The sequence below is a fragment of the Oncorhynchus kisutch genome, linkage group LG15 (assembly GCF_002021735.2).
Source record: "Oncorhynchus kisutch isolate 150728-3 linkage group LG15, Okis_V2, whole genome shotgun sequence".
Taxonomy (NCBI): Eukaryota; Metazoa; Chordata; class Actinopteri; order Salmoniformes; family Salmonidae; genus Oncorhynchus; species Oncorhynchus kisutch.
The window spans coordinates 17,563,041-17,575,348 of record NC_034188.2 but is presented as its reverse complement, the minus strand read 5'-3'; the positions used below and the strand labels follow the sequence as shown (position 1 = coordinate 17,575,348).

At 46.6% G+C, this 12,308-nt stretch overlaps 1 protein-coding gene across 1 annotated transcript in view; it reads left to right on the top strand.

Annotated features, from left to right (window-relative positions):
* The window catches only part of LOC109879799 (autophagy-related protein 2 homolog A), a 58,591-nt gene extending 47,561 nt beyond the window's left edge, over window positions 1-11,030 (top strand). The window contains exons 30-40 of the mRNA XM_020471965.2: window positions 5,329-5,558; window positions 5,695-5,830; window positions 8,019-8,243; window positions 8,406-8,592; window positions 8,756-8,921; window positions 9,014-9,083; window positions 9,188-9,270; window positions 9,356-9,477; window positions 9,675-9,829; window positions 10,111-10,266; window positions 10,405-11,030. Of these exons, the coding sequence (XP_020327554.1) occupies window positions 5,329-5,558; window positions 5,695-5,830; window positions 8,019-8,243; window positions 8,406-8,592; window positions 8,756-8,921; window positions 9,014-9,083; window positions 9,188-9,270; window positions 9,356-9,477; window positions 9,675-9,829; window positions 10,111-10,266; window positions 10,405-10,641 (1,767 nt within the window). The 3' untranslated portion in view covers window positions 10,642-11,030. The remainder of the gene's footprint in view (window positions 1-5,328; window positions 5,559-5,694; window positions 5,831-8,018; window positions 8,244-8,405; window positions 8,593-8,755; window positions 8,922-9,013; window positions 9,084-9,187; window positions 9,271-9,355; window positions 9,478-9,674; window positions 9,830-10,110; window positions 10,267-10,404) is intronic.
* The last annotated feature ends 1,278 nt before the right edge of the window (window positions 11,031-12,308 follow it).

Sequence of the window (12,308 nt, the reverse complement as noted above, 5' to 3'; positions counted from 1 at the left end):
ATGTACTCACATCCCACCTTTGTCTGTACACTATGCCTTGAATCCATGCTATCGTGCCCAGAAACCTGCTCCTTTTACCCTCTGTTCCAAACGTGCTAGACGGCCAGTTCTCCTCTGTTACTCTGGTGATGTAGAGGTTAATCGAGGTCCTGCAGTGCCTAGCTCCACTCCCACTCCCCAGGTGCTCCCATTTGTTGACTTCTGTAACCGTAAAAGCCTTGGTTTCATGCATGTTAACATTAGAAGCCTACTCCCTAAGTTTGTATTACTCACTGCTTTAGCACACTCTGCCAACCCGGATGTCTTAGCTGTGTCTGAATCCTGGCTTAGGAAAACCACCAAAAACCCTGAAATCGCTAACTATAACATTTTCTGCCAAGATAGAACTGCCAAAGGGGGCGGTGTTGCAATCTACTGCAAAGAGCCTGCAGAGTTCTGTATTACTATCCAAGTCTGTACCCCAAACAATTTGAGCTTCTACTTCTAAAAATTCACCTTTCCATAAAGAAGTCTCTCACTGTTGCCACTTGCTATAGACCTCCCTCTGCCCCTAGCTGTGCCCTCGATACCATATGTGAATTGATTGCCCCCCATCTATCTTCTGAGCTCGTGCTACTAGATGACCTAAACTGGGACATGCTTAACACCCCGGCCATCCTACAATCCAAGTTTGATGATTTCAATCTCACACAAATTATCAATGAACCTACCAGGTACAATTCCAAATCCGTAAACAACACGTGCCAAATCCGTAAACACGTCATCCTAACTAACTCACCCTCCAAATACACATCTACTGTTTTCAATCAAGATCTCAGCGATCACTTTGGAACTTTAGTCCATCCCCTCGCCCCTACCTGGGCTAGAACCAGGGACCCTAAGCACACAGACAACAGTCACCCACGAAGCATCGTTACCCATCGCTCCACAAAAGCCGCGGCCCTTGCAGAGGCCCTCTGCAAGGGGAACCACTGCTTCAAGGTCTCAGAGCATGTGACGTCACCGATTGAAACGCTATTAGCGTGCAACACGGCTAACTAGCTAGCCATTTCACATCGGTTACACTTGCATCCGTAATGGGTCTGTGACCAAACGACCACCCCTCATCACTGTCAAACGCTCCCTAAAACACTTCTGTAAGCAGGCCTTTCTAATTCACCTGGCTGGGGTATCCTGGAATGACATTGACCTCATCCCGTCAGCAGATGATGCCTGGCTATTCTTTAAAAGTGCCTTCCTCACCATCTTAAATAAGCATGCCCCATTCAAAAAATGTAGAACTAGGAACAGATATAGTCCTTGGTTCACTCCAGACCTGTCTGCCCTTGACCAGCACAAAAACATCCTGTGGCGTTCTGCATTCGCATCGAATAGCCCCTGTGATATGCAACTTTTCAGGGAAGTTAGGAACAAATATACACAGGCAGTTAGGAAAGCTAAGGCTAGGTTTTTCAAACATAAATTTGCATCCTGTAGTACTAAAAAGTTCTGCGACACTAAAGTCCATGGAGAGTAAGAGCACCTCATCCCAGCTGCCCACTGCTCTGAGGCTAGGAAACACTGTCACCACCAATAAATCCACAAAAATTGAGAATTTCAGTAAGCATTTCTCTACGACTGGCCATGCTTTCCACCAGGCTACCCCTACCCCGGTCAACTGCCCGGCACCCTTCACAGCAACCCGCCAAAGCCCCCACCATTTCTCCTTCACCCAAATCCAGATAGCTGATGTTCTGAAAGAGCTGCAAAATCTGGACCTTTACAAATGAGCCGGGCTAGACAATCTGGGCCCTCTCTTTCTAAAATGATCTGCAGAAATTGTTGCAACCCCTATTACTAGCCTGTTCAACCTCTCTTTCATATCGTCTGAGATTCCCAAAGATTGGAAAGCTGCCGCGGTCATCCCCCTCTTCAAAGGGGGTGACTCTAGACCCAAACTGCTACAGACCTATATCTATCCTACCCTGTTTTTCTAAGGTCTTCGAAAGCCAAGTTAACAAACAGATTACCGACCATTTTGAATCCCACCGTACCTTCTCCACTATGCAATCTGGTTTCAGAGCTGGTCATGGGTGCACCTCAGCCACGCTCAAGGTCCTAATCGACATCATAACCGCCATCGATAAGAGACATTACTGTGCAGCCGTATTCATCGACCTGGCCAAGGCTTTCGACTCTCTCAATCACCACATTCTTATTGGCAGACTCGACAGCCTTGGTTTCTCAAATGATTGCCTCGCTTGGTTTACCAACTACTTCTCTGATAGAGTTCAGTGTGTCAAATCAGAGGGCCTGTTGTCCGGACCTCTGGAAGTCTCTATGGGGGTGCCACAGGGTTCAATACTCGGGCCGACTCTTTTCTCTGTATACATCAATGATGTCGCTCTTACTGCTGGTGATTCTCTGATACACCTCTACGCAGACTACACCATTCTGTATACTTCTGGCCCCTCTCTGGACCCTGTGTTAACTAACCTCCAGACGAGCTTCAATGCCATACAACTCTCCTTCCGTGGCCTCCAACTGCTCTTAAATGCAAGTAAAACTAAATGCATGCTATTCAACCGATCACTGCCTCCACCTGCTCGCCCGTCCAGCATCACTACTCTGGACGGCTTTGACTTAAAATACGTGGACAACTACAAATACCTACGTGTCTGGGTAGACTGTAAACTCTCCTTCCAGACTCACATTAAGCATCTGCAATCCAAAATGAAATCTAGAATCTGCAACCAATTTCGCAACAAAGCATCCTTCACTCATGCTGCCAAACATACCCTTGTAAAACTGACTATCCTACCGATCCTCGACTTCGGTGATGTCATCTATAAAATAGCCTACCACACTCTACTCAACAGACTGGTTGCAGTCTATCACAGTGCCATCCGTTTTGTTACCAAAGCCCCATACACTACCCACCATTGCGACCTGTACGCTCTCGTTGGTTGGCCCTCGCTTCATACTCGTCGCCAAACCCACTGGCTACAGGTTATCTATAAGTCTCTGCTAGGTAAATCCCCACCTTATCTCAGCTTAGTGATCACCATAGCAGCACCCACTCATACCACGCGCTCCAGCAGGTATATCTCTCTGGTCACCCCCAAAGCCAATTCCTCCTTTGGTCGTCTTTCCTTCCAGTTCTCTGCTGCCAATGACTGGAACGAACTGCAAAAATCTCTGAAGCTGGAGACTCATATCTCCCTCACTAGCTTTAAGCATCAGCTGTCAGAGCAGCTCACAGATCACTGCACCTGTACATAGATTGGCTGTTTACAGATGGGCTATCTACCTATCTCATCCCCATACTGTATTTATTTATTTATCTTGCTCCTTTGCACTCCAGTATCTCTACTTGCACATTCACCTTCTGCACATCTACCATTCCAGTGTTTAATTGCTATATTGTAATTACTTTCTTATTGCCTTAACACCCAAATCTTACCTAATTTGCACTCACTGTATATAGACTTTTTTGGTTTTGTTCTACTGTATTATTGACTGTATATATACCCCACATTTCTGGGGGGAATGGCCCTAGCCCTCACCCTTCGATCCAACAGTTCCCAGACATCCTGGGGGGAATGGCCCTAGGCCTCACCCTTCGATCCAACAGTTCCCAGACATTTCTGGGGAGAATGGCCCTAGCCCTCACCCTTCGATCCAACAGTTCCCAGACTTGCTCAATGGGATTTCGATCCGGGCTTTTCGCTGGCCATGGCGGAACACTGACATTCCTGTCTTGCAGGAAATCACACACAGAAAGAGCATTATGGCTGGTGGCATTGTCATGCTGGAAGGTCATGTCAAGATGAGCCCGCAGGAAGGGTACCACATGAGGGGGGAGGATGTATTTCCTGTAACGCACAGCTTTAAGATTGCCTGCAATGACAACAAGCTCAGTCTGATGACGTTGTGACACACCGTCCCAGACCATGACGTACCCTCCATCTCCAAATCAATCCCGCTCCAGAGTACAGGCCTTGGTGTAAAACTCATTCCTTCAACGATAAACGCAAATCTGACCATCGCCCCTTGTGAGACAAAACAGCGACTCGTCAGTGAAGAGCACTTTTTGCCAGTCCTGTCTGATCCAGCGACGGTGGGTTTGTGCCCATAGGCCACGTTGTTACTGGTGTTGTCTGATGAGGACCTGCCTTACAACAGGCCTACAAGCCCTCAGTCCAGCCTCTCTCAGCCTATTGCGGACAGTCTGAGCACTGATGGAGGGATTGTGTGTTCCTGGTGTAACTCGGGTAGTTGTTGCTATCCTGTACCTGTCCCGCAGGTGTGATGTTCGGATGTACCAATCCTGTGCAGGTGTTGTTACACGTGGTCTGCCACTGCACGGACGATCAGCTCTCCGTCCTGTGTCCCTGTAGCGCTATCTTAGGCATCTCACAGTACAGACATTGCAATTTATTGCCCTGGCCACATCTGCAGTCCTCATGCCTCCTTGCAGCAAGCCTAAGGCACGTACACACAGATGAGCAGGGACCCTGGGCATATTTCTTTTGGTGTTTTTGAGAATCAGTAGTTTTTAGTGTCCTAAGTTTTCATAACTGTGACCTTAATTGCCTACCGTCTGTAAGCTGTTAGTGTCTTAACGACCGTTCCACAGATGCATGTTCATTAATTGTTTATGGTTCATTGAACAAGCATGTGAAACAGTGTTTAAACCCTTTACAATGAAGATCTGTGAAGTTATTTGGATTTTTACAAATTATCTTTGAAAGACAGGGCGCTGAACATTTTATTTTTTTGCTGAGTTTACAATGTAGAAAATAGTAAAAAATAATCCATTGAATAAGTAGGTGTGTCCAAACTTTTGACTGATACTGTATATACTCTCTCTATATCTACAGTGAGGTAAAAAAGTATTTGATCCCCTGCTGATTTTGTACGTTTGCCCACTGACAAAGAAATTATCAGTCTATAATTTTTAATGGTAGGTTTATTTGATCAGTGAGAGACAGAATAACAACAACAAAATCCAGAAAAACACGTCAAAAATATTATAAATTGATTTGAATTTTAATGAGGGAGATAAGTATTTGACCCCCTCTCAATCAGAAAGATTTCTGTCTCCCAGGTGTCTTTTATACAGGTAACGAGTTGCGATTAGGAGCACACTCTTAAAGGGAGTGCTCCTAATCTCAGTTTGTTACCTGTATAAAAAACACCTGTCCACAGAAGCAATCAATCAATTTTTCCTTCCTCTGTATCTCACTTTTAGCTTCCTGTCCCAGTGTTCCTATTAGTCGTAGTTCACATGGAATTTAATTGTGACATTAAGTACTAAACCTGTTCATTAATTCACCCCCTCCCCAGCCCAGAGACGGGGAGCCTCTTGTGACAGTACTAGCTGAGGGTCCTATCAGGGTTAGGGAGGGCCACTTCTCCCGGCCGCGGGGCAGCTCTGACCTGCTGCGGGCCCCCAGCCGCTTCCCTGTCCCCGAGAGCAGGGTGGTGCTACGAGAGGTGTCTGTTGTCTGGCATCTGTACGGAGGGAGAGACTTCGGGGGCAAGGCCATGTCTGCACACACTCAGCATGGAAACAGGTCCCTATGCACACATGTACACACAACCCAGCAACAGGCACTTGAATTTGGAAGATTTCTCTCTTACTGATCATCAAGCTCCTTTCTCCCTCCCTCTCTCTCTTCTCTCCTCCTCCCCTACCCTCTCGCTCTCTAGGGGTCACTCTGCCCCCTCTGGGATGCGTGGATCCCCGTCCCGCTCCACTGCTCCGTCCCGGCCTCAGAACTCGTGGCGCTGGGCTGGAGGTGGTGGACGTCAACACAACTTGCTCATGGAGATCCAGCTCACCAAGGTAGGGAGAGTATGTACTCTACATAACCAAAAGTATGTAGACACCTGCTCATCGAACATCTCATTCTAAAATCATGGGCATTAATATGAAGTTGGTCTATAACAGCCTCCACTCTTCTGGGAAGACTTTCCACTAGATGTTGGAACATTGCTGCGGGGACTTTCTTCCATTCAGCCATGAGCATTAGTGAGGTCGGGCACTGATGTTGGGCGATTAGGCCTGGCTCGCAGTCAGCGTTACAATTAATCCCAAAGGTGTTTGTTGGGATTGAGGTCAGGGCTCTGTGCAGGCCAGTCAAGTTCTTCCACACCGATCTCGACAAACCATTTCTGTACGGACCTCACTTTGTTCACGGGGGCATTGTCACGCTGAAACAGGAAAGGGCCTGCCTCAAACTGTTGCCACAAAGTTGGAAGCACAGAATCGTCTTGAATGTCATTGTATGCTGTAGCATTAAGATTTCCCTTCACTGGAACTAAGGGTTCTAGGCTGAACCATGAAAACAGCCCCAAACTATTATTCCTCCTCCACCAAACTTTGCAGTTGGCACTATTCATTTGGGCAGGTAGTGTTTACCTGGCATTCACCAAACCCAGATTCGTCCAAACGTGATTCATCACTCCAAAGAACGCATTTCCACTGCTCCAGAATCCAATGGCGGCGAGCTTTAGCATTGTGCATGGTGTTCTGTGAGCTTATGTGGCCTACCACTTCGCGGCTGAGCCGTTGTTGCTCCTAGACATTTCCACTTCACAATAACAGCACTTACAGTTGATTTGGGCAGTTCTAGCAGAGCAAAACATTTGATGAACTGACTTGTTGGAAAGCTTGCATCCTATGACAGTGCCACATTTAAGTCACTGAGCTCTTCAGTAAGGACATTCTACTGCCAATGTTTGAGTATGGAGATCGCATGGCTGTCTGCACGATTTTATACACCTGTCAACAACAGGTGTGGCTCAAATAGCAGAATCCACTCATTTGATGGGGTGTCCACATACTTGTGTGTATATAGTGTAGATATCTTGAAAAATACAGCCAGAATGATGCTGTGTTTTGCATCATACCAGCTGTATTTCTGTATTCTGAAAATTATAAATCTTAAACTTGATTGCAGACATGCAAAACATTTTTGGACTATATAATCAATGGACTAACGAAACAAATACCAATGTGTTTTTTAGGGTGGAGTTTTCCTTTAACCATAATGTGAGTTGTGGTAATAAAGACATAAGACCTGAATGTGACAGAGGTGATAGAACATTTATGCCACTGTAGTGGTTGGGGGTTAACTAACCATGTTGTAGTGGTTGGGGGTTAACTAACCATGTTGTAGTGGTTGGGGGTTAACTAACCATGTTGTAGTGGTTGGGGGTTAACTAACCATGTTGTAGTGGTTGGGGGTTAACTAACCATGTTGTAGTGGTTGGGGGTTAACTAACCATGTTGTAGTGGTTGGGGGTTAACTAACCATGTTGTAGTGGTTGGGGGTTAACTAACCATGTTGTAGTGGTTGGGGGTTAACTAACCATGTTAGATCTAGCAGGGCAGAAATTTGACAAACTGACTTGTTGGAAAAGTGGCATCAAATGAAATGTATTTATAAAGCCCTTCTTACATCAGCTGATGTCTCAAAGTGCTGTACAGAAACCCAGCCGAAAACCCCAAACAGCAACAATGCAGGTGTAGAAGCACCTGCATTCTATGACGGTGCCACCTTGAAAGTCACTGAGCTCTTCAGTAAGGATGACTGTGCCACCTTGAGAGTCACTGAGCTTTTCAGTAAGGATGACGGTGCCACCTTGAGTCATTGAGCTCTTCAGTAAGACCATTCTACTGCCAATGTTTGTCTTTGGAGATTGCATGGCTGTGTGCTCGATTTTATACACCTGTCAGCAACGGGTGTGGCTGAAATAGCCGAATCCACTCATTTGAAGGGATGTCCTATATATACAAAAGTGTGTGTGTGCAAGGTGTGTCCGTCCTTACAGTACTTGCCTTTGATTCTTTTCTCCGTACAAACTAGAAAGCTAATTCATTTTCCCCATCATAAGGATATGTTCAGTTCAAGTGTAGCAAAAGTGTCAACCAGTCCTTTTGTGGAGACCGCAAAAAGCTACATAACAAAAGCAAAAAGCTCCACTAGTTGTTTACAACCATTTAGTTAAATATGTCATTCCTGTTCCAGGTGAGCTTCCAACACGAGTCCTACCTAGTGGTGGTGTCTGCATCTGGTCCGGCTCTGGAGGGAGATGGTCCTGGGGTCGGGGCTGTGGGGGAGCAGCCTCTGTCCCGCCAGGTGTTCATTGTTCAGGAGCTGGAGGTACGCGACCGCCTGGCTTCGTCCCAGCTTAACAAGTTCCTCTACCTGTACACCAGCGAGAGCATGCCACGCAGGACACACTCCAACATGGTGAGAGAAGAGGCTTTTTAAAACCATTTATCATTATTTCCTTTCCGTTGTGAAAATCTGTTCTTATTAATGATTCTCATTTCCAAGGGAATTCTAAAGTTTTCTATGAGATAGGATTTAAACAAACCAATCTAATGTGTTGTCTATGTCTGTGTGTCCCAGTTAACAGTGAAGGCCCTGCAGGTGTGTCCAGACTCTGGTGTAGGTGGTCCAGAGTCTTGTTTAAGAGTGAGCCTCCTCCCCCTCCGACTCAACATCGACCAGGATGCCTTGTTCTTTCTGAAGGATTTCTTCAGTAGTCTGGCTGCTGGAGTTAACCCCTACCTGCCTGTGGACCCTGTAGCTGAGAGTGAGCACCTTCACTGTGTTCTCTGTACGCTACATAATAAGTAGAGTCACATGGATCAGGAAGAACATCATACATAGCATACATGGTGCTCTGTGTCATGTATCTCCTCCTCACCCACTTGATACTTTCTCCTGTTTTCTTCATTTTCTCTTTTCTCTCACAGTGAAGACAGACCCTTCCCAGAAGCCCGCTGAGGATGGGGTCAGTGGCACGGAGACTACTGCTGGTCTGGGTCCTGACCTCACCACTTCTGTAGAAACCACCTATAGCGAGCAGAGCTCCTCGTCTGCTGGCTCCACCTCTTCCACTGATCAGCCAATCTACTTCCGGTAATTAACTTCATCCTCCCAAAGAGTAAATCTACAGTCTATTTAGAATGTGTGGACATTATGTATACGTTGTCTTTCCTTCTCTTTGGAAGGGAGTTCCGTTTCACCTCTGAAGTGCCCATCTGGCTGGACTACCAGGGCAAGCATGTGGTCATTGAGCAGGTGAAAGGACAAAGAACATTTAACTACGAACACAGTGAACTCATCTCTGTGGTTATATTTTGTTATGTCACACACGTGACATTTGCTATGTGATTGTTTCCTAGGGGACGTTTGCTGGGATTCTTATTGGTCTGGCCCAGCTGAACTGCTCTGAGCTGAAGCTGAAGAGACTCTGCTGCCGACACGGGTACAACAACACGAACTCTGTTTCTCTGTAGTCTGAAGCAAGTGTCTTTTTCATGACGCTTTTCTCTAATATCTCTTCCTTACAGACTTCTAGGCGTAGATAAGGTGATTCAGTACGCTGTCACTGAGTGGCTGACAGACATCAGGAAGAACCAGCTGCCGGGCATTCTGGGAGGTCTAGGCCCCATGCACTCTGTAGTTCAGCTGTGTAAGTACAGGACAGGACGTCACTTGTTTGGTGATCTTTGTTTCTTGGCTTCTTTGCTATTGTCCCTTTAGTAGTTCCTGAGTGATAACCATAGTAATAGAATTGTTCTCTTGCAGTGTGGTTATAGCTAGCATACTCTCACAACCTCATTTAGTGTTGATCTCATTTGTTTTTTGTGTAACTTTCTCTCTCTCTAGTCCATGGAGTCAGGGACTTGTTCTGGATGCCCATAGAGCAGTACAGGCGGGACGGCCGCATTATCCGGGGCCTCCAGCGGGGGGCAGCGTCCTTCGGCACCTCCACTGCTTCTGCTGCTCTGGAGCTCAGCAACAGACTGGTGCAGGCCATACAGGTACTACTGACCTCTGAACTCTAACCACAGACAGATCAGCTGGCTACAGACTGTTGAAACAATGCATCCTATGTACCACACCTTATACACTAACCTTACAGTCACATGTCATAGATTGCGGCCAAAAGGTTAGCATACCTACCTCATGTAGGAAAGAACTGAATGACTAGTAGCAACCGTATGTGTAGAAGCCACTGGGACCAGTAATACAGGTTCCTCCATTGCTATGATGTGCCTTACTCTCCTGAAGTGTTGTAATATTCCTGCGGTTTCTCCTCTAGGCCACAGCGGAGACGGTGTACGACATCCTGTCCCCAACGCCCCCCCTGAACCGTTACATCACAGAGGGCCGACCGCCCTCCAACCGGTCCCGCCGCGCCCACCAGCCTGCCGACCTCAGAGAGGGCGTAGCTAAGGCCTATGACACCGTCAGGGAAGTACGTGTTCTACTGATCAACAAATCAATCAATAAAAGTTCATTTAAGTGAACCCCTTTAGGATAATAGCAACAACAAAAGGCTTAGCACTTTCATTTGAAAACTTATCTTCCTTACCTATGTCTGCCTGTTTCCAAGGGCATGATGGACACAGCTCAGACGCTATGTGATGTGGCGTCTCGCGGGCATGAGCAGAAAGGCCTGCCTGGTGCTGTGGGCGGAGTCCTGCGGCAGATCCCGCCCACCGTGGTCCGTCCCCTAATAGTGGCCTCTGAAGCAACGTCCAACCTACTGGGGGGCATCCGGAACCAGATCAAGCCAGATGCACGGAAGGAGGACTTCTTAAAATGGCGCTCTGAAGAAGGCCAAGAATGATGATTCTGGGGGATGAAAGGTTAAAGATATGGGGGTGAAATTGTTATGTGTGTGAACAGATGAAAGGAGTGAATGTGTGAAAACGTGAGTTTTAATTTAAAAAAATAACTACTGCAGAGTGATTGACACCCAGTATTTTATGTGGTTCCATATGGATCAAGATAAAACAATTGTATCTCTTTCTTCAATGCAATCAAATAGAGCTCAGTTCAGTTCACTATCCTTGCAGCAGTGCGTACATGATGAGGATACTCTACCTTTCTTAGTATGTCAACATATCACTGTCACTCTGGGTTGTCTTCATCTTTAGATGTCAAAGGGCATACAGGGCTCTAGTCTAGCATAAGGTCTGTTGTCGTGGTAGGTGGGATTAAACATGTTAATCAGTAGCTCTCGCAATCTTCTGTCGATCAGACTATGGGCCGGTTTCCCAGTTTGAGATTACACCTATTCCTGGACCAAGAAGCACCTTGAATGGCGATCCTTAATTGAGCATGCATTTTAGGAGTATGCTTAATCTGAGTCTGGGAAATCATTCTATTGAGCCCAAATCAGTGTCCACGGGGATTGGATGGTAATATCCGTCTCTCCTGTAGTCATGGCGACTGAAAGACTGATATAGTGGCCTTAGCTGAGATCCTTACAGATAGCTGTTAATCAAAACCTAAAACACAATTCTGGGATTGTTCCATCCTAGCCAGCACACATCCCCCAGCGTTGTTTGTGCCATACGTTTGTTCAATGATGGGTTCCCTGGCCTCTCCTCCTTTGGTTTTAAACCAGTGTGTTTTTAGTTTTATCACCTTCCTGAAACCTATACTCATCTCTCTGTATGCTTACTTGTTCATATTTGACCTGTGTTAACAATGACCTGGGTCTGGCTGTGTTAACAATGACCTGGGTCTGGCTGTGTTAACAATGACCTGGGCCTGGCTGTGTTAACAATGACCTGGGCCTGGCTGTGTTAACAATGACCTGGGCCTGGCTGTGTTAACAATGACCTGGGCCTGGCTGTGTTAACAATGACCTGGGCCTGGCTGTGTTAACAATGACCTGGGCCTGGCTGTGTTAACAATGACCTGGGCCTGGCTGTGTTAACAATGACCTGGGCCTGGCTGTGTTAACAATGACCTGGGCCTGGCTGTGTTAACTAAATGACCCGGGCCTGGCTGTGTTAACTAAATGACCCGGGCCTGGCTGTGTTAACTAAATGACCCGGGCCTGGCTGTGTTAACTAAATGACCCGGGCCTGGTTGTGTTAACTAAATGACCCGGGCCTGGTTGTGTTAACTAAATGACCCGGGCCTGGCTGTATTAACAATGACCCGGGCCTGGCTGTATTAACAATGACCCGGGCCTGGCTGTGTTAACAATGACCCGGGCCTGGCTGTGTTAACTAAATGCAGTCATGGGAGAATTTGGACGATGAACTGAATGAACTAAAGAAACGTCCTTTCCTCTCTGTCAAATGGCTTCGCTTGAGTTTAATGCTTGCCAGCGCTTGGTCATCTGATTTGTACTTTCTTTTGTCAGAGCAAGGAGGTCGCCCTCAGGGCCTTGGACCTTGTCGCCAGTCTGGTTGCCTTCCTCCATTTTTTATTTGTATTTTCTAATTATGTTAAACACTAGTATTATCATTATTTTTCAAAATAATTGTTGGTGGGATG